Source organism: Somniosus microcephalus, chromosome 12 (genome assembly GCF_052327205.1).
Source record: "Somniosus microcephalus isolate GS21.2 chromosome 12, FLI_Smic_1.0, whole genome shotgun sequence".
Taxonomy (NCBI): Eukaryota; Metazoa; Chordata; class Chondrichthyes; order Squaliformes; family Somniosidae; genus Somniosus; species Somniosus microcephalus.
In genome coordinates, this window is record NC_140998.1 from 128,619,120 (window position 1) to 128,638,020 (window position 18,901).

Here is an 18,901-nt window from a genome sequence, read left to right on the forward strand (position 1 = left end):
CCTCTAGCCAAACTGTTCCAGTACAGCTACAACACTGGCATTTACCCAACAATGTGGAAAACTGCCCAGGTATGCCCTGTTTACAAAAAGCAGGACAAATCCAATCCAGCCAATTACTGCCCCATCAGTCCACTCTCAATCATCAGCAAAGTGATGGAAGGTGTCATCGACAGTGCTATCAAGCGGCACTTACTTACCAATAACCTGCTCACCGATGCTCAGTTTAGGTTCCACCAGGACCACTCGGCTCCTGACCTCATTACAGCCTTGGTCCAAACATGGATAAAAGAGCTGAATTCCAGAGGTGAGAGTGAGAGTGACTGCCCTTGACATCAAGGCAGATTTGACTGAGTGTGGCATCAAAGAACCATAGTAAAACTGGTCAATGGGAATCAGGGGGAAAACTCTCCACTGGCTGAGTCATACCTAGCATAAAGGAAGATGGTTGTGGTGGTAGAAGGTCAATCATCTCAGCCCCAGGACATCGCTGCAGGAGTTCCTCAGGGCAGTGTCCTAGGCCCAACTATCTTCAGCTACTTCATTAATGACCTTCCTGTATCATAAGGTCAGCAGTGGGGATGTTCGCTGATGACTGCAGTGTTCAGTGCCATTCGCAACTCCTCAGATAATGAAGCAGTCCATGCCCACATGTAGCAAGACCTGGATGACATTCAGACTTCGGCTGGTAAGACGCAAGTAACATTCACGCCACAGACATGCCAGGCATTGACTATCTCCAACAAGCGAGAGTCTAACCACCACCCCATGACATTCAACAGAATTACCATCGCCAAATCCCCCACCATCAACATCCTGGGGGTCACCATTGACCAGAAACTTAAATGGACCAGCCACATAAATACTGTGGCAACAAGAGCAGGTCAGAGGCTGGGTATTCTGCAGCGAGTGGCTCACCTCCCGACTCCCCAAAGTCTTTCCACCATCTACAAGGCACAAGTCAGGAGTGTGATGGAATACCCTCCACTTGCCTGGATGAGTGCGGCTCCAACAACACTCAAGAAGCTCGATACCATCCAGGACAAAGCAGCCCGCTTGACTGGTACCTCATCCACCACCTTAAACATTCACTCCCTCCACCACCGGCATACCATGGCTGCAGTGTGTACCATCTACAAGATGCATTGCAGCAACTCGCCAAGGCTTCTTCAGCAGCACCTTCCAAACCCGTGGCCTCTACCACCTAGAAGGACAAGGGCAGCAGGCACATGGGAACACCACCACCTCCAAGTTCCCCTCCCAGTTACACACCATCCTGACTTGGAAGTATATCGCCGTTCCCTCATCGTCGCTGGGTCAAAATCCTGGAACTCCCTCCCCAACAGCACTGTGGGAGTACCATCACCACACGGACTGCAGCAGTTCAAGAAGGTGGCTCACCACCACCTTCTCAAGGCAATAAATGCTGGCCCTGCCAGTGCCACCGACATCTCAGGAACAAATAAAAAAAACGAAGGGTACATTTCTTTGCTGCATTCAGTTTTTCCAGTTGCAATTTAAATAATAGTTTATGGTGAGTGACAAGTTAATTTAACGGCAGTAAAGAGGCCTTACTTGCTGGACAAATAGACCTAGAGAAATGTTAAAAGCACAAAATATTGTCCTGGTCCTCCTAATTTTCAGAAGGAACAAAGGCAGCCTTCACTGAAATAAAAACAAGGATAAATTGTACATGGTTTACAGTGTTTTAAATTTGATCTGATGGCCTTCAGCACACTGTTGGATAGGTAAGAATGGTCCATGTCCTCCATGCATTACGAAAGAAGGGATTTCTCACTTATTCAAAGACTGTGTAAGTCAATGGAGTTTAGGAGTTTTCATGGACTTAACTTTTGTCTGTCAACACTGTAGACAATGCTTACCACACACAATTTAATTAAATAGAAACAGCTATATTAACTACAAATCACACTTCAACCCCCAGAAATTCCTTAGAACTAATGGAATGCATTTAGTGCATAAATTGCAGTATTGATTATGTGAAATAATAGGAGATCCTATTGGATTGGCATGGATGAATCATCAATTACCTCACATCTGTCTGTCTTTGTTTTGTACCGATGATATTTTGCAAGCCTGGCACCTATACCTGTTCCAGGTTATTGGAGAAGCCCAATTGTTTTCTGCTTAAATTAACTGATACACTTGGCGAGTTAATAGACTGTTATCTGTTTCCCAAGGAATGAATGATGTACACAAAAGTATAAGAAAATTATCAAATGTCATTCTGTACATTAATGCTTGATCAGTGCTTACATCATGACTGAACAATTCACACTGTCATGATCCTCTGGGCGAAGCATTTTATGTGTCATAAGAACAAGAGAAGGCCATTCAGCCCCTTGAACCTGTTCCGACATCCTATTCGATTATGGCTGATTTGTACCTCAACGACATTTACCCACCTTTACTCCACCCCCTTGATCCACTCACTGAACAAAAATATATATCAATCTCAGTCTTCAACTGATTCAGCAGTCAAGCCCTTTTAGGCAACAGAGTTCCAGATTTCCACCATCATTTGTTTGAAAAAAATGCTTCCTGATTTCATTTCGAACTGGCTTAGCTCTAATTTTAAGATAATGGCACCATATTCCGGATTCCCCCACCAGAGGAAATAGTTTCCCTGTATCTAACCTATCAAAATTCTTTATAATTTTAAACACCGCGATTAGATCACCCCTCAACCTTCGAAACTCAAGGGAATATGCAACATGTTCTCACAATTTAACCTTTTAAACCCCGGTATCACTCTGGTGAATCTGCACTGTACACCCTCCAAAGTCAACATTTTTCTTCAGGTGCACTGCCCAAAACTAAACACAGTGCTCCAAATGGGGTCTGACCGAGCTCTGTACAACTGAAGCAGAACTTCCACTCTTTGTATTCCAAACCACTTCAAATAACGACTCACATTCCATTCGACTTTTTGTACCAGTACCCTAGCCTTTTGTGATGTGTGTACATGGACAGGTAGTTCCCTTTGCTCCACCACAGTTTCTAATCTCTCACCATTAAGTCAAGATTCCGATTTGTCTTTCTCGGATCCAAAGTGGATGACCTCAAACTTCCCCAGATTGAACTCCATCTGTCACAATTTTGCCTAAGAACTTAATCTGTCAGTGTTCCTTTATAACTTCCTGCTTCTAGCCAGAATTTACTATACCTCCTAGTGTCATCTGCAAATTTGGATATACAACTCTTTATTCCTTCATCCAAGCCATTAATAAATATAGTGAAAAGCTGAAGCCCCAGTGCCGATCCCTCGGGAACACTACTTCTCACATCCGATAAGAGAACCTTCCCTTTATCTTTACTCTGTCTTTTACTTCCCAACCTCTTAGCAACCCATGTTACATGGTTACCTCCAGTTCCATGTGTTTTCATTTTTGATAATTTCTTATGTGGAATATTGTCAAATGCCTTATGAAAATCCATGTAGCCGACATTCATAGACACTCCCCTTCCCACCATGCTAGTGGCCTCCTCAAAAAATTCAACTACATTACTCAACCATGACCTGCCCTTCACAAATCCATGCTAATTCTCTGATCAGCCTCATACTTGTCAAGTGCTCAGTTACAATGTTCCTGATGATAGATTCCAGTAACTTCCCCACAAGTTATGCTAAACTAACAGGTCTGTAGTTACTTAGTTTCTCCATCCCTCCCTTCTTAAATAATGGAGTGCGTCACCATACTCACTCTACAGAACGGTATAGTTAGAAGACAAAATATGGTAGATACACATAGAGAGCAGCAGCTCTATAATAAGTGTCCTAGGCATAACTTTCTTATATGTGCCCCGAGTTCTATTATAAGAGGTATACATCATTTCCTGCTGTCCAATGGGTATTTCTATGACATCCCTGACCTCACTAATAAGTGTCATTGTGAAAAGATCTGTAAAACAATAGTTAGCAAAATTACTTGTTAAATGTATTCCTAGTGCAGTCTCTCTCCTGCCTTATTCACTGAAATGTCATTGTTGTAGACAATGTTGTTCTTGCAAGTCATCAGCTGGAGCCCCTGACACTCTCTGACCTCACACCCCTCCTACCTACCTCAACGACTCTGCCATCCTCCGCAGATCTTCATTTTGCTGTTTCAAACGTTCAAGTTTTGCAAGTATCTTGGACAGTTCTCTGCTGGAGCGATCTGGTTGGTCACTGTCTCTGACTAAATGCCCGCCTATGTAGAATAACAATGTCCCCCAGGCAAGAAGGATCAACATAATCCATCGCCAGGAGCCAGTCCATGGCCGCATCTTCAGCTGGTCAAGTCTCTCTGTACTCCACAGTAGCTGCTTACAGGTCAAAAGCTGACATGCTTTCAGGATCTGTGCAGAAATGAATGAATCTCTGTCTTTCTCTCCCTCAACGCATTGTGCCAGGAATCAGCACAGCTCCTAGTATTTCTCGTAGCACTCTTTTTCCAAATGAAGCTTCCCCTTGATTTGACAACCAGCAAATTCACTTATTAAAAGCCTCTCATTTCGACACTCTGCAGAAAGAGAAGAAAAAGAACACTTAATTGGATTAATTATATGACTTACAGATAATGGTCCACATATGAAAGCAATTACACTGAAAGCCTAGATACTGTTGTATGGGGAAATGCCAGATCTCTTGGCCTTCCCTGTGAGCTCCAAAAGGGCAAATCACTTCAGTTCATGCGGTTAATCCATATAGTATATTAAAAATCATTCCCGATAAACGCAGCAAATAACATTCATCCGTAGATCGACTTGAGCTAGGAAGGCAATACATTGGCAGCGGCATTGAAGGCTTGTAGCAGTGAGAGAGATGCACTGCGTTTTAACTCGGAGCACTGAGAATTATTCAAAGGCCCTCACAAATGGAAAATTTAATAAAATGAATTGGAAAATATACTTTTGTCTTCTGTGTACTTCAAAGAAGTAAATTATAGTTGAAGACTATTCTAAAAACATGATCAAACCCTCCTAGTAAATAGTTAATAGCTGGACCTCCATGTATGGTAGAGGCAGGCCTCAGGCCTGCAGCTAAAGTACTGTTTTCACCCCCGATCCCAGCGCAACATCTTGCCAGTCTTGCATGTGTCAAGTGCCTAGAAGGTCCTCTCCCTCCCCCTCCCCGAGGAAAATCAGCACTCTTTTCTTATTAATATGATGAGCTTCTGTTGACAGCAGTGTGTGCAAAATGTAATGTTTTGTCACTTAGAACAAGAGACAAATATGTTTAAAAATTAGAGTTACTTGGGATTGGAAACAAGTTAACATTTAGGCTCATTAGTCTTCAAGAACAATTGTGAATAATCTGCTGAGCTTTCACGTGATCTGCAAGCCCAAAACTCCCATGAGTTCAAATGGGGTTATTCAATGCAACATCAAGAGTGGCGAACGTTTCATCATAATATTTCTGAACAGTTTCAAACACATGAAGTAAATATGTCTTGGAACCTTTGAAAATCATTATTATTGTGACAGATAGATTGCCAGACTGAATACCTCCATCTGCTGCCCTGTATCGCTCTTGATTTGCAAAATGATACAACTTGCAATTACCTCTTTTAAGTTTGCTGTCCATGCTGAGAGCACAGCTTCAATTGCAATATATTCAAGAACTGTGGCAAACTAATACGTGTTGGAGGGTGGGGGGGGGGGGGGGGTGAAGAAAAGGCTGTACACAACAGAAAAATGCAAACCTACATTACAAAAAGCTACAATAAGAATCTAGATTTAAAAAGTGGTGCAACACAGCTTCTAAATACAATGGAGTATATTCAAATACCAAGGAGGTATTTCAACAAAGCCAGGCTTTTTTTAAAAAAATACTTGGACAATACTGTGGAAGGATGAATTCCCTTTGGTTTCCAGTCTTTCACCAAGTCTACAATTGCACTGCAACTTGACAGAATTCCATTCCACAGTAAGCTGCGAAGGAAATTCTGACATAAAACATTAGTTAAGCTCAGTAGGCACGAATCCAAAATATTATATTTTTTATATTAATGAGGCAAAAGAATCCCAACATTGGTGCGCTGCATACATTATAACACATGCAAATACCTGTGATGTCTAAAGCAATGTTGGAAAGAACACAACACAATAAATAATCATAGTATCCTGATTTACAAGGACAGGCATCAATACTTTCTGGACTTGTGTATTTAAAGATCATTTAATCTACAAAACTCTGAGATGATTGAACAAGTAGACATTTGTAGGATATAACATTGAGCTATATGTGGGCCATTAAAATGCATGAGAAACCTTCAACAAATTAAATGACTTCTGAAATAACCTTAGAGTAATATAAAAACCATAGATTTATGCAGAAATCTTGTAACAATATACCATCCAATAATTTGTGTCCAAAACCTAGAACCAGCTGGCATTACCTGATTTGTGTTGTGTGAACTGCAGTTAAAATTTGTTATGTTTCAAAAAATAATTAATTCTCTTTTGGTTTGCCAGTTTCTACACTTACTAGTAATGTTTATGTCACTTCATTACCATTTATCTCCTGGTCTGTGTCTTGTGCCAAAGAAGCATTAAGTGGAGCCTAGTAAAGTAGTGGTTTTCGAACTTCTGAGGTGCAGGCATACTCCTGGGGACCTTCACCAAATACTGACACTCCTGGGAACCCCCTGCAAATACCAACACATCACCAAGCTGAGCCAATTCCTTAGTAGGGGCCATATTATCCCCTTTCAACATCTGGGAAACAAATGTCAACTCACCCAAGGTGACCAATACTGCTACTTCCAAATCAGAAGCATCCTCCAGGACCCAGCTACACTGCACAAGTTCCAATACGAGACAAAGCCCCTTAAAATGGCACCTCCATTCCCCTAAAGACCCCCCAAAACACAGTCACAATTTGCTCCAGGTTTGCCTCCAAATCAAGAGGCAATGCAGAAAGTCTAATGGGGGTCTGGAAACAAGACCTAGCTCTTCCAGATAATGGAGGAGGTATCGAGAAAGGTAGCAAAGTAAAATATCACCACTACCACCTGTAGCAGAAGATAAGAAAGCCAAGATAACAAATTGAGTGCATCACAGTCCAGAGATGCTTCACCAATTTCAACCCTCCTTGGGCACAGATTATTGGAAGGGTACATGTGTACTGCATTCAGTCATTCCGGACTACAATCCTGGAGGCTAGAGAGAATTGATACAATGCTCAATTCCTGGAAATCCAATCCTGCCTACTCAACAGTGTATGACCCCGCCCCAGTAGGATGTAAACTAGTGTATTCTTCAATGCCAGCTGCAAGATGATGCATTCAACTCCATGGTGACATGCAACCCTCCTCTCTAACAAACATGTAGCTAAAACATGTGGCACATTTACCTATTTGAACGGGTAATGCATATACTCTGTCTGAATCCATGAAAACATTAGGCAGTCTGGAAGCTAACACAACCCAGACATTCCTTCACCCCACAACCCAGATGCCCACACATCCACATTACTCTCTAAAGAAGTCAAAAACAAACCAGCTGAGAACCCAGCCTCAAATTAACATGGCTTTCCTTAAAGCCAACAACCTAACCTCTCCACGAGGGCATGGTGTTCGCGGTCTCCCTGAGCTAACTAAACCCAAGGGATGCCAAGTTACCTTGACCAGCCTGTGTTTAACTGCATCAACAGCCTTGAAAAAAGGCTGAGGGGTGACTAATAGAGGTCTTTAAAATTATGAAAGATTTTGATAGAGTGGATAGAGAGAGAATGTTTCCACTTGTGGAGAAGAGAATAACTAGAGGCCATCAATATAAGATAGTCACCAAGAAATCCAATAGGGAATTCAGAAGAAACTTCTTTACCCAAAGAGTGGTGAGAATGTGGCACTCGCTACCACAGGAAGTGGCTGAAGTGAAGAGTATAGATACATTTAAGGGGAGGCTAGACAAGCATTTCAGGGAGAAGGGAATAGAGAGTTATTCTGATAGATTTAGATGAGAAAAGATGGGAGGAGGCTCGAGTGGAGCACAAATGGCGGCATGGATTGGTTGGGCCGAATGGCCTGTTTCTGTGCCATATATACTATTTAATGTCCACATGCGCTTTCAGCGAGGGGAGAGTGATGGTCAAAGGATAGAGATAGGAAATGGAACTTCTGTTAATATTCTTTCCCTAGGGGCATAGATGTCATTGCCTGGCTGACATGCAGTAACCCAGCACAAACCTGCAACTTCCCTGTTCTGAACAGCTTAGATACTCATGGCCTTAACCAATTGAGCATGTTAAAAGAGGAAACGACACATTCAAAGAGTTAAGCCATCTTCACACTTTCATCCATTCAGGTTTGATTCACAATAATGATCACAAGAATCGCAGGATATCTGTTGCTCTGATACAACTGAAAAATACTGCCGGTCAATGAAATCTCCAGGCCAATTTACAAGAGTAAAGCTGTTCGGAATTATTTTAATTCAGCACCACTGCACTTTTCCTTTACAAGTTCAGGCAACTGGATTCTGGACTACCTATATGGTGCAACAGCATCAAAGTGCAGAGCTAGGGTCTGCTTGCCTGTCAGCAGGAGTTACATCAAAAGAAATGTCCTGGGCAAACGTTGGGTTCAAGTTACACTAGTAGTAAAAGCTACCCCTTCTGAGCAAGTTTCACCCTGGAGCCTATAACTTAAGGATATTTGCAAAGGAGATGTTGCCCAGCAGTTGAATTTACTTTGCTTCCAATTTCCACCCTTTCCTTGCCTTCACGTGGTCCATCTCTGACTCTTCCCTTCCTCGACTTCTCTGTCTCCATTTCTGGGAACAGGCTAGCGACCAATATCTACTATAAGCCCACTGACTCCCACAGCTACCTTGACTACACTTCTTCCCACCCCGCATCCTACAAGGACTCTATTCCATTCTCCCAGTTTCTCTGTCTCTGTCGCATCGCCTCTGAAGAGGCGAGGTCATCCACTTTGGACCTAAAAAGGATAGAACAGGGTACTTTCTAAATGGTGAAAGGCTAAAAACAGTGGCAGTCCAAAGAGACTTGGGGGTCCAGGTACATAGATCATTAAAATGTCATGAACAGATACAGAAAATAATCAAAAAGGCTAATGGAATGCTGGCCTTTATATCTAGAGGACTAGAATACAAGGGGTAGAAGTTATGCTGCAGCTAGACAAAGCCCTGGTTAGACCACACCTGGAGGACTGTGAGCAGTTCTGGGCACCACACCTTAGGAAGGATATATTGGTCTTGGATTGGGGTGCAGCATAGGTTTACCAGAATGATACCCGGACTTCAAGGGTTCAGTTACGAGGAGAGATTACACTAATTAGGGCGGTATGCCATAGAATTTAGAAGTTAAGGGGTGATCTGATCGAAGTTTTCAAGATATTAAGGGGTATCGATAGGGTAGATAGGGAGAAACTATTTCTGCTGGTTGGGGATTCTAGGACTAGGAAAAACTAGAGCCAGATCTTTCAGGAGTAAAATGAGGAAACACTTCTACACACAAAGGGTGGTAGAAGTTTGGAACTCTCTTCCACAAATGACAATTGATGCTAGATTTTAGTTAATTTTAAATCTGAGATTGATAGCTTTTTATTAACCAAAGATGTTAAGGGATATGGGCCAAAGGAGTTAGGTCACAGATCAACCATGATCTCAATGAATGGTGGAACAGGCTTGAGGGGCTCAATGGTCTATTCCGGTTCCGATGTTCCTAAGAGGCCACCTTCCATACCAGTGCTTCCGATATGGCCTCCTTTTTTCTCAACCAAGGATTCCCCTCCACCATGATTGACAGGGCCCTCAACCGTGTCCACTCCATTTCCCGCACTTCTGCTCTCACCCCTTCCCCTCCCTACCAGAACCACGATAGGGTTCCCCTTGTCCTCACCTTTCACCCAACCAGCCTCCACATTCAACGGATCATCCTCTGTCATTTTTGCCACCTCCAGTGTGATCCCACTACCAAACACATCTTCCCCTCTGTTCCTCTTTCAGCATTCCAAAGGGACCGTTCCCTCTGCAACACCCTAGTCCACTCCTCAATCACCCTCAACACCCTCTCCCCTTCCCACGGCACCTTCCTGTGCAAGCACAGGAGATGCAACACCTGCCCTTTCACCTCCTCCCTTCCCACTATCCAGGGCCCCAAATACTCCTTCCAGGTGAAACAGCGATTTACTTGTACTTCTTTCAATTTAGTATACTGTATTCATTGCTCACGATGCAGGCTCTTCTACATTGGTGAGATTAAATGCAGATTGGGTGACTGCTTTGCAGAACACCTCTGTTCAGTCTGCAAGCGTGACCCCAAGCTTCATGTTATTTTAATTCTCCGCCCCACTCCGACCTCGGCCTCCTACACTGTTCCATTGAAACGCAATGTAAGCTCGAGGAACAGCACCTCATCTTTTGATTGGACACTTTATAGCCTTCCAGACTCAACAGTGAGTTCAACAATTTCAGATCATAACCTCGGCCCCCATTTTTTCAGACAGCAGCTGTTGCTGATGATTCTGATATTCCCATTTTCACCTCCTCTAGACCCATCTTTTGTTTCTTTACTTGTCCCATTACCATCTACTTTTGCCTTGCACCATCATCCCTTTTGACTTTAATCTCTCCTGCCTTCCACCCTATCACAGACCTTTCCTTTTGTTCTTTCCTCCCCTCCTGCTTTCCCAGCCTTTGTACCTGCTTAAAACCTGTTATATCTCCAACTTTTTCCAGTTCTGACGAAAGGTCATCAACCTGAAACGTTAACTGCTTCTCTCACCACAGATGCTGCCTGACCTGCCGAGTATTTCCAGCATTTTCTGTTTTTAGTTCGATTCACTGAATGGTTTATACAAAGAAAATATACATTTTGTAGCACTCCTCATCTGCAGGAGGTTGAGATCAGAACTCATGCTGGCCGCCTACCAGAATTTGCCAACAGTGACACGATCTATGACCAAAACATTTAGAATGGAAATGAGCTTTAAAGGAATGGGGGAATAGAGTTTTCAGTATTGTGCTTTCTCACTTCTTTATAAAAAAAATCAGCACAATAATTACATTAAAAACATAACTAGGTTTTACTACAAATATACTCCAAGGTGACATTGGGCTGGAATTTGTGGTTGAAATGACAGCGAAACTGTCAGCGCTTGCCGTCATTACTTTGCAAAACTGACGGCAATGAATGGCGGAAATCTGGAAGTTGCCGTCAGTGATACCCTGCTCCTCCACAGGGGGCATTGTTGCAGATTTTGCAGATGCTATCAACACAGAATCAGTGATTTGACGTGAACTTCAACTTTTTACGCACTATTCTTGTTGTAAAAAACATTGAAAATGCTAAGCCTTGTTGAATGAGGTGTAACTGAATTTTTAACGGCGTACCAAGTCATAATTATTGCTGAACAACCTCTCTGACCCTGAAAAACTAATTTTATAAGTGTGGAGTGTCTTTCCCTTCATTCCATGATATAAGTTCTATAGATTTTTAAAGGTAATTTAAAAAGTTTGTTTATAATATTTCAGCTTCTACCTTAATCCCATGTGTATGTCTCAACCTTCATTTCGCTTTCTGTAAAATGATTAAAAAGTGAATGATAATCAGTGCTTTTTATTTCCTGGTTTCCTCTGGTTTTTCTTCGATCTGATCGGCTGCTCAGCCTGCTTGATGACTTCACAGTTCCTGGATGCCACAGTTCCCCTATAGATGGCGCCAGATTGAAACTGAGGACGGAATAAGATAAATCAATGCCGCAGAGCCCACTAAATCTATGTGGGCAACTTCCTTTGAGGGCAGTGGTGAGTGGCGTCCCTTCGCCACTGACTGCAAGTCTGGGCATATATGATGTGAATGAATCAAATGCTGCACTGTGCTTAACGATTTTTGAACATAAGACATAAGAACATAAGATGTAGGAGCAGGAGTAGGTCATTTGGCCCCTCGAGCCTGCTCCGCCATTCAATAAGATCATGGCTGATCTGATCTTGGCCTGAACTCCACTTCCCTGCCCGCTCCCCATAACCCTCGACTCCCTTACCTTTCAAAAATTTGTCTATCTCCACCTTAAATATATTCAATGACCCAGCCTCCACAGCTCTCTGGGGAAGAGAATTCCAAAGATTCACGACCCTCAGAGAAGAAATTCCTCCTCATTTCCGATTTAAAAGGGAGCCCCCTTATGCTGAAGTTATGCCCCCTAGTTCTAGATTCCCCCATGAGGGGAAACATCCTCTCTGCATCTACCGTGTCAAGCCCCTTCAAAATATTATGTTTCAATAAGATCCCCTCTCATTCTTCTAAACTTCAATGAGTATAGGCCCAACCTGCTCAACCTTTCTTCATAAGACAACCCCTTCATCTCTGGAATCAACTTCATGAACCTTCTCTGAACTGCCTCCAATGCAAATACATCCTTCCTTAAATAAGGAGACCAAAACTGTACGCAGTACTCCAGGTGTGGTCTCACCAACGCCCTGTACAGTTGTAACAGGACTTCCTTACTTTTATACTCCATTCCCTTTGCAATAAAGGCCAACATTCCATTTGCCTTCCTAATTACTTGCTGTACCTGCATGCTAACTTTTTGTGATTCACGTACAAGGACACCCAGATCCCTCTGTACCTCAGCATTTTATAATCTCTCCCTATTTAAATAATAATTTGCTTTTTTATTTTTCCTACCAAAGTGGATAACCTCGCATTTTCCCACATTAAACTCCATCTGCCAGATTTTTGCCCACTCGCTTAACCTGTCTATATCCCTTTGGAGATTCTTTGCGTCCTCCACACAATTTGCTTTCCCTCCTATCATTGTATCAGCAGCAAATTTGGCTACATTACACTCAGTCCCTGCATCCAAGTCATTAATATAGATTGTAAATAGTTGAGGCCCCAGCACTGATCCCTGCGGCACCCCACTAGTTACAGTTTGCCAACCTGACAATGATCTGTTTATCCCTACTCTTTGTTTTCTGTTAGTTAGCCAATTCTTTATCCATGCTAATATATTACCCCCAACTCCGTGAGCTCTTATTTTGTGCAGTAACCTTTTATGTGGCACCTTATCAAATGCCTTCTGGAAATCCAAATACATGACATCTACTGGTTCTTCTTTATCCACCCTGCTTGTTACATCCTCAAAGAACTCCAGCACATTTGTCAAACATGATTTCCCTTTCATAAAACCATGCTGACTCTGCTTGACTATATTATGATTTTCTAAATGTCCTGCTACCACTTCCTTAATGATGGACTCCAGCATTTTCCCAATGACAGATGTTAGGCTAACTGGTCGATAGTTGCCTGCTTTCTGTCTCCCTCCTTTCTTAAATAGGGGCGTTACATTTGCGGTTCTCCAGTCCGCTGGGGCCTCTCCAGAATCCAGGGAATTTTGGTAGATGACAACCAATGCATCTAGACTCTAGGATGCACGCCATCGGGTCCAGGGGACTTGTCCACCTTTAGTCCCATTAGTTTGCCTAGTACTTTCTCTCTAGTGATAGTGATTGTTTTAAGTTCCCCACCCGACCCCAATAGCCCCTTGATTATCCATTATTGGGATACTTTTAGTGTCTTCTACCGTGAAGACCGATATAAAATATTCGTTCAAAGTCTCCACCATTTCCCTGTTTCCCATTATTAATTCCCCAGACTCATCCTCTAGGGGACCAACATTTACTTTAGCTACTCTCTTCCTTTTTATATTCCTGTAGAAGCTCTTACTGTCTGTTTTTATATTTCTTGCTAGCTTACTCTCATAAGCTATCTTCTCTCTCTCATTTTTTTAGTTGTCCTTTGCAGCTTTTTGAAAATGTCCCAATCCTCTTGCCTTTCACTATTCTTCGCAACATTGTATGCTTTTGTTTTCAATTTGATACCATCCTTTACTTCCTCAGTTAGCCATGGATGGTTCATCCTTCTCTTAGAGTCTTTCTTTCTCACTGGAATACAGTATATCTTTGCTGAGAGTTATGAAATATCTCCTTAAATGTTTGCCATTGCTTTTCTACAGTCTTACCCTGTAATATATTTTCCCAGACCACTTTAACCAAGTCTGCCTTCATACCTTTGTAATTACCTCTGTTTAAGTTCAGGACACTAGTTTGAGACCGAGCTTTCTCACCCTCAAACTGAATTTGAAAATCTACCATGCTGTGATCACTCTTCCCAAGAGAATCCTTCACTTTGAGATCATTAATTAATTCAGCCTCGTTACACATTACCAGATCTACAATAGTTTTCTCCCTGGTTGGTTCCACAACATATTGTTCCAAGAAACCATGCTGTATACACTCTAAGAACTCTTCCTCAAGTCTACCTTCGTCAATTTGCTTTGTCCAATCAATATGAAGATTAAATCTCCCATGATTATAGTCGTACCTTTCTTACAAGCCTCTATTATTTCTTGATTTATACTCTGTCCTACAGTGTGGCTACTATTTGGAGGGCCTGTAGACCACTCCCACCAGTGACTTCTTACCCTTATTATTTCTTATCTCCACCCAAACTGATTCTACGTCTTGATCTTTTAGGCCAATATAATTTCTCATTACTGCACTGATCTCATCTCTTATTAACAGAGCTATACCACCTCCTTTTCCTTTCTGCCTATCCTTATGAAATGGCAAATACCCCTGAATATTCAGTTCCCAGCCTTGGTCACCTTGCAACCACATCTCTGTAATGGCTATCAGATCATACCCATTTATTTCTATTTGTGCTGTCAACTCATCTATCTGTGGGATCGTTGGTACTATAATAGCAAATTTAATCTTGTTACGAATGCTGCATGCGCTCAGATATGGAGCTTTTAATTTTGTAATCTTTGCACCTTGCTATCTTGAATGAATTGAGGAAGTACTTCATTTACAGCTATCACACAAGTCATCAGTGTAAGTCAATGACCTGGCATGCACCGATTTTGATTTTATGCAAAGCTGTCAAATAAAAGCATTATTACTAGTAACAATCTGTGGGATCGTTGGTACTATAATAGCAAATTTAATAGACAGGTTCAAGGACTCATGTGAATCATTTTATTGGTGTCTGCATGAACTGCCATTTCTTGAATAAACATTTATTCTGCAAACAAGAGAGCTTCGGGGTGGTATGAAAGGCAACAATTCATTCATTCACATTTGACCTTGGCCCTTCTAGCTAATCACTGTCATACAGAAAACATCCAATAGAAAGCTGGAGAATCCATATTATTCTAAAGTTAGTGAAGATGTGTAATTACTTCAAGATCCAGAGCTATGCATTTTATAAATAACAAAATTCCACGTTAAATATTTAAGCCAATGTTTTCAACTTTTAAATGATTCGACATTTCAATGTATGACTGTCGAATCTGCCCAATCTCAAAGATAAGATGCTCTTTGAGTGAACAAACACCTGAGGTACACAACAACACTGGTATGGATTTTAAAGAAGCGTGCAATAAGGGCACAGCAGTCATCATGGGTGACTTTAATCTACATATAGATTGGGCTAATCAAATTAGTAACAATACTGTGGAGGAGGAATTCCTGGAGTGTTTACGGGATGGTTTCCTTGACCAATATGTTGAGGAACCAACCAGAAATCAGGCCATCTTAGACTGGGTATTATGTAATGAGAAAGGATTAATTAGCAATCTTGTTGTACGAGGCCCCTTGGGTTGGAGCGATCATAATATGATCGAATTCTTCATTAAGATGGAGAGTGAAGTAGTTGACTCAGAGACTAGGGTCCTGAATTTAAATAAAGGAAACTACGATGGTCTGAGGAGCGAGTTGGGTAGGATTGATTGGGGAATGTCACTCAAAGGGTTGACGGTGGATAGGCAATGGCAAACATTCAAAGACCGAATGGATGAGCTACAGAATTTGTTCATCCCAGTTTGGCATAAAAATAAAACAAAAAAGGTGACTCAACCGTGGCTAACAAGTGAAATTAGGGATAGCATAAGATCCAAGGAGAGGACATATAAATTGGCCAGAAAAAGCAGTAAACCTGAGGATTGGGAGTAGTTTAGGATTCAACAAAAGAGGACAAAGGGATTAATTAACAGGGGGAAAATAGAATATGAGAGTAAGCTTTCAGGGAACATAAAAACTGACTGTAAAAGCTTTTATAGATATGTGAAGAGAAAAAGATTGGTGAAGTCAAGCGTAGGTCCCTTGCAGTCAGAATCAGGGGAATTTATAACGGGGAACAAAGAAATGGCAGACCAACTAAATACATATTTTGGTTCTGTCTTCACAAAGGAGGACACAAATAACCTCCCAGAGATGCCGGGGAACATAGGGTCTGATGACAGGGTGGAACTGAAAGAAATCAGTATTTGTAGGGAAATGGTGTTAGGAAAATTGATGGGACTGAAGGCCGATAAATCCCCAGGGCCTGATAATCTACATCCCAGGGTACTTAAGTGGCCCTAGAAATAGTAGATGCATTGCTGGTCATCTTCCAGAACTCGATAGACTCTGGAACAGTACCCATGGATTGGAGGGTAGCTAATGTTACCCCACTATTCAAAAAAGGTGGTAGAGAAAAAGTGGGGAATTATAGGCCGGTAAGCCTGACATCGGTAGTGGGGAAAATGCTAGAGTCCATTATAAAAGATGTAATAGCAGAGCACCTGGAAAGCAGTGACAGGATCAGACAAAGTCAACATGGATTTACAAAAGGTAAATCATGCTTGACTAATCTACTGGAATTTTTTGAGGATGTAACTGGTAAAATAGATAAGGGAGAACCAGTGGATGTGGTGTATTTGGAATTTCAGAAGGCTTTCGATAAGGTCCCGCATAAGAGATTAGCATGCAAAATTAAGGCACATGGGATTGGGGGCAAGGTATTGACTTGGATAGAGAACTGGTTGGCGGACAGAAAGCAAAGAGTTGGAATAAACGGGTCATTTTCCGAGTGGCAGGCAGTGACTAGTGGGGTACTGCAAGGATCGGTCCGAGGACCCCAGCTGTTCACAATATATATTAATGATCTGGACGAGGGAATTGGATGTAATATCTCCAAATTTGCAGACGACACAAAGCTGGGTGGGAGGGTATGCTGTGAGGACGATGCCGTGAAACTCCAGTACGATTTGGACAGGTTGGGTGATTGGGCAGAAACATGGCAAATGCACTATAATGTGGATAAATGTGAGGTTATCCACTTTGGTGGCAAAAACAGGAAGGCAGATTATTTGAATGGCAATAGATTGGGAGAAGGGGAAGTGCAAAGAGACCTGGGTGTTCTTGTGCACCAGTCGCTGAAGGTAAGCATGCAGGTGCAGCAGGCGGTTAAGAAGGCAAATGGTATGTTGGCCTTCATAGCAAGAGGGTTCGAGTACAGGAACAAGGATGTCTTGCTACAGTTGTACAGGGCCTTGGTGAGACCGCACCTTGAGTATTGTGTGCAGTTTTGGTCACCTTATCTGAGGAAGGACGTTCTTGCCATGGAAGGAGTGCAGCGAAGATTCACCAGGCTGATACCTGGGATGGCAGGGATGACGTATGAGGAGAGATTGTGTCGATTGGGCTTATACTCACTGGAGTTTAGAAGATTGAGAGGGGATCTCATCGAAACCTATAAAATTCTGTCAGGCCTGGACAGACTAGATGCAGGAAGGATGTTTCTGGTGGCTGGGGAGTCCAGAACCAGGGGTCATAGTCTAAGGATAAGGGGCAAGCCATTTAGGACTGAAATGAGGAGGAATTTCTTCACCCAGAGAGTGGTGAACCTGTGGAATTCTCTGCCACAGAGGGCGGTGGAGGCCAGTTCATTAAATATATTCAAGAAAGAGTTAAAGGGATCAAGGGATATGGGGAGAAGGCAAGGATAGGGTACTAAATTTGGATGATCAGCCATGATCTCATTGAATGGCGGAGCAGGCTCGAAGGGCCTACTCCTGCTCCTATCTTCTATGTTTCTATGTTTCTATGTTTGAGGTCAGCGGTGAACGAACGGTGCTTGCCATTTATTACACTTACAGCTGCCCACAGTTTTCCTGTGGACTTTTGCGTGGCAACTTATGGTCATCAGGAGTCCGAAAAAGCGCGGCGCCCTCTACTGGAGATCTGGTGCCTGTGTGAGCAGGACTAGCAACAGCGTGTCTCTTCAACCAATCAGATTGAAGAATTCTTACTGAGGCGCGCTGAGTCTACCCCAGGAAGTGTAAGTTAGAATAGTTAATTCAATGCCAAATCATGTACAGAAAGCAAAATAAAGAGTGGATAAGAAAGATGGGATTAAGAACGAGAGATAAAAGAGACAGAAAGAAAAAAGTAAAAATACATTTTATTTTAATTTAATTTTTTTTGTATCTCCGACAATAATTAAAATCTGAAGGAATGAAACTCCACACTTGTAGAAATAAATTTTCAGCGCCAGAGAGGTTGTTTGGTAGTAAGACTTATCATGCCATTAAAAATTAACTTACACTTGAATGGACAACCCCTAGCTTTTTTTGGCGTGTTTAGTGGGTATCTAGTGGGTAAGTACTGCAACTTCACGGTCTTCATGTATAAGAACATAAGAAATAGGAGCAGGAGTAGGCCAATCGGCCCCTCGAGCCTGCTCCGCCATTCAATAAGATCATGGCTGATCTGATCCTAACCGCCAATCCACTATCACAGAACCATCTCCTGAATCTAACAGAATTAGACACACGAAATAGGAGCAGGATCAGCCTACACGGCCCCTGGGCCCGCTCCGCTACCCACAGGGCCATGACCGATCCGAACCTAGACTCATGTCCAAATTCCTGCCCGCTCCCCGTAACCCTTAATTCCCTTTACTTCTAGGAAACTGTCTATTTCTGTTTTAAATTTATGTAATGATGTAGCTTCTACAGCTTTTTGGGGCAGCATATTCCATGGACTTACCACCCTCTGAGTGAAGTAGTTCCTCCTCATCTCAGTTTTGAAAGAGCAGCCCCTTATT

At 42.3% G+C, this 18,901-nt stretch overlaps 1 protein-coding gene across 23 annotated transcripts in view; it reads right to left on the reverse strand.

Annotated features, from left to right (window-relative positions):
* Positions 1-18,901, reverse strand: part of LOC147109520 (alpha-(1,6)-fucosyltransferase) — a 993,309-nt gene that overhangs the window by 249,008 nt on the left and 725,400 nt on the right. For all 23 annotated transcript variants that reach the window (XM_086003552.1, XM_086003543.1, XM_086003541.1 and 20 more), the window contains one exon: positions 4,082-4,520. In XM_086003552.1, coding sequence (XP_085859678.1) covers positions 4,082-4,284 — 203 coding nt within the window. In that variant the 5' untranslated portion in view covers positions 4,285-4,520. The remainder of the gene's footprint in view (positions 1-4,081; positions 4,521-18,901) is intronic.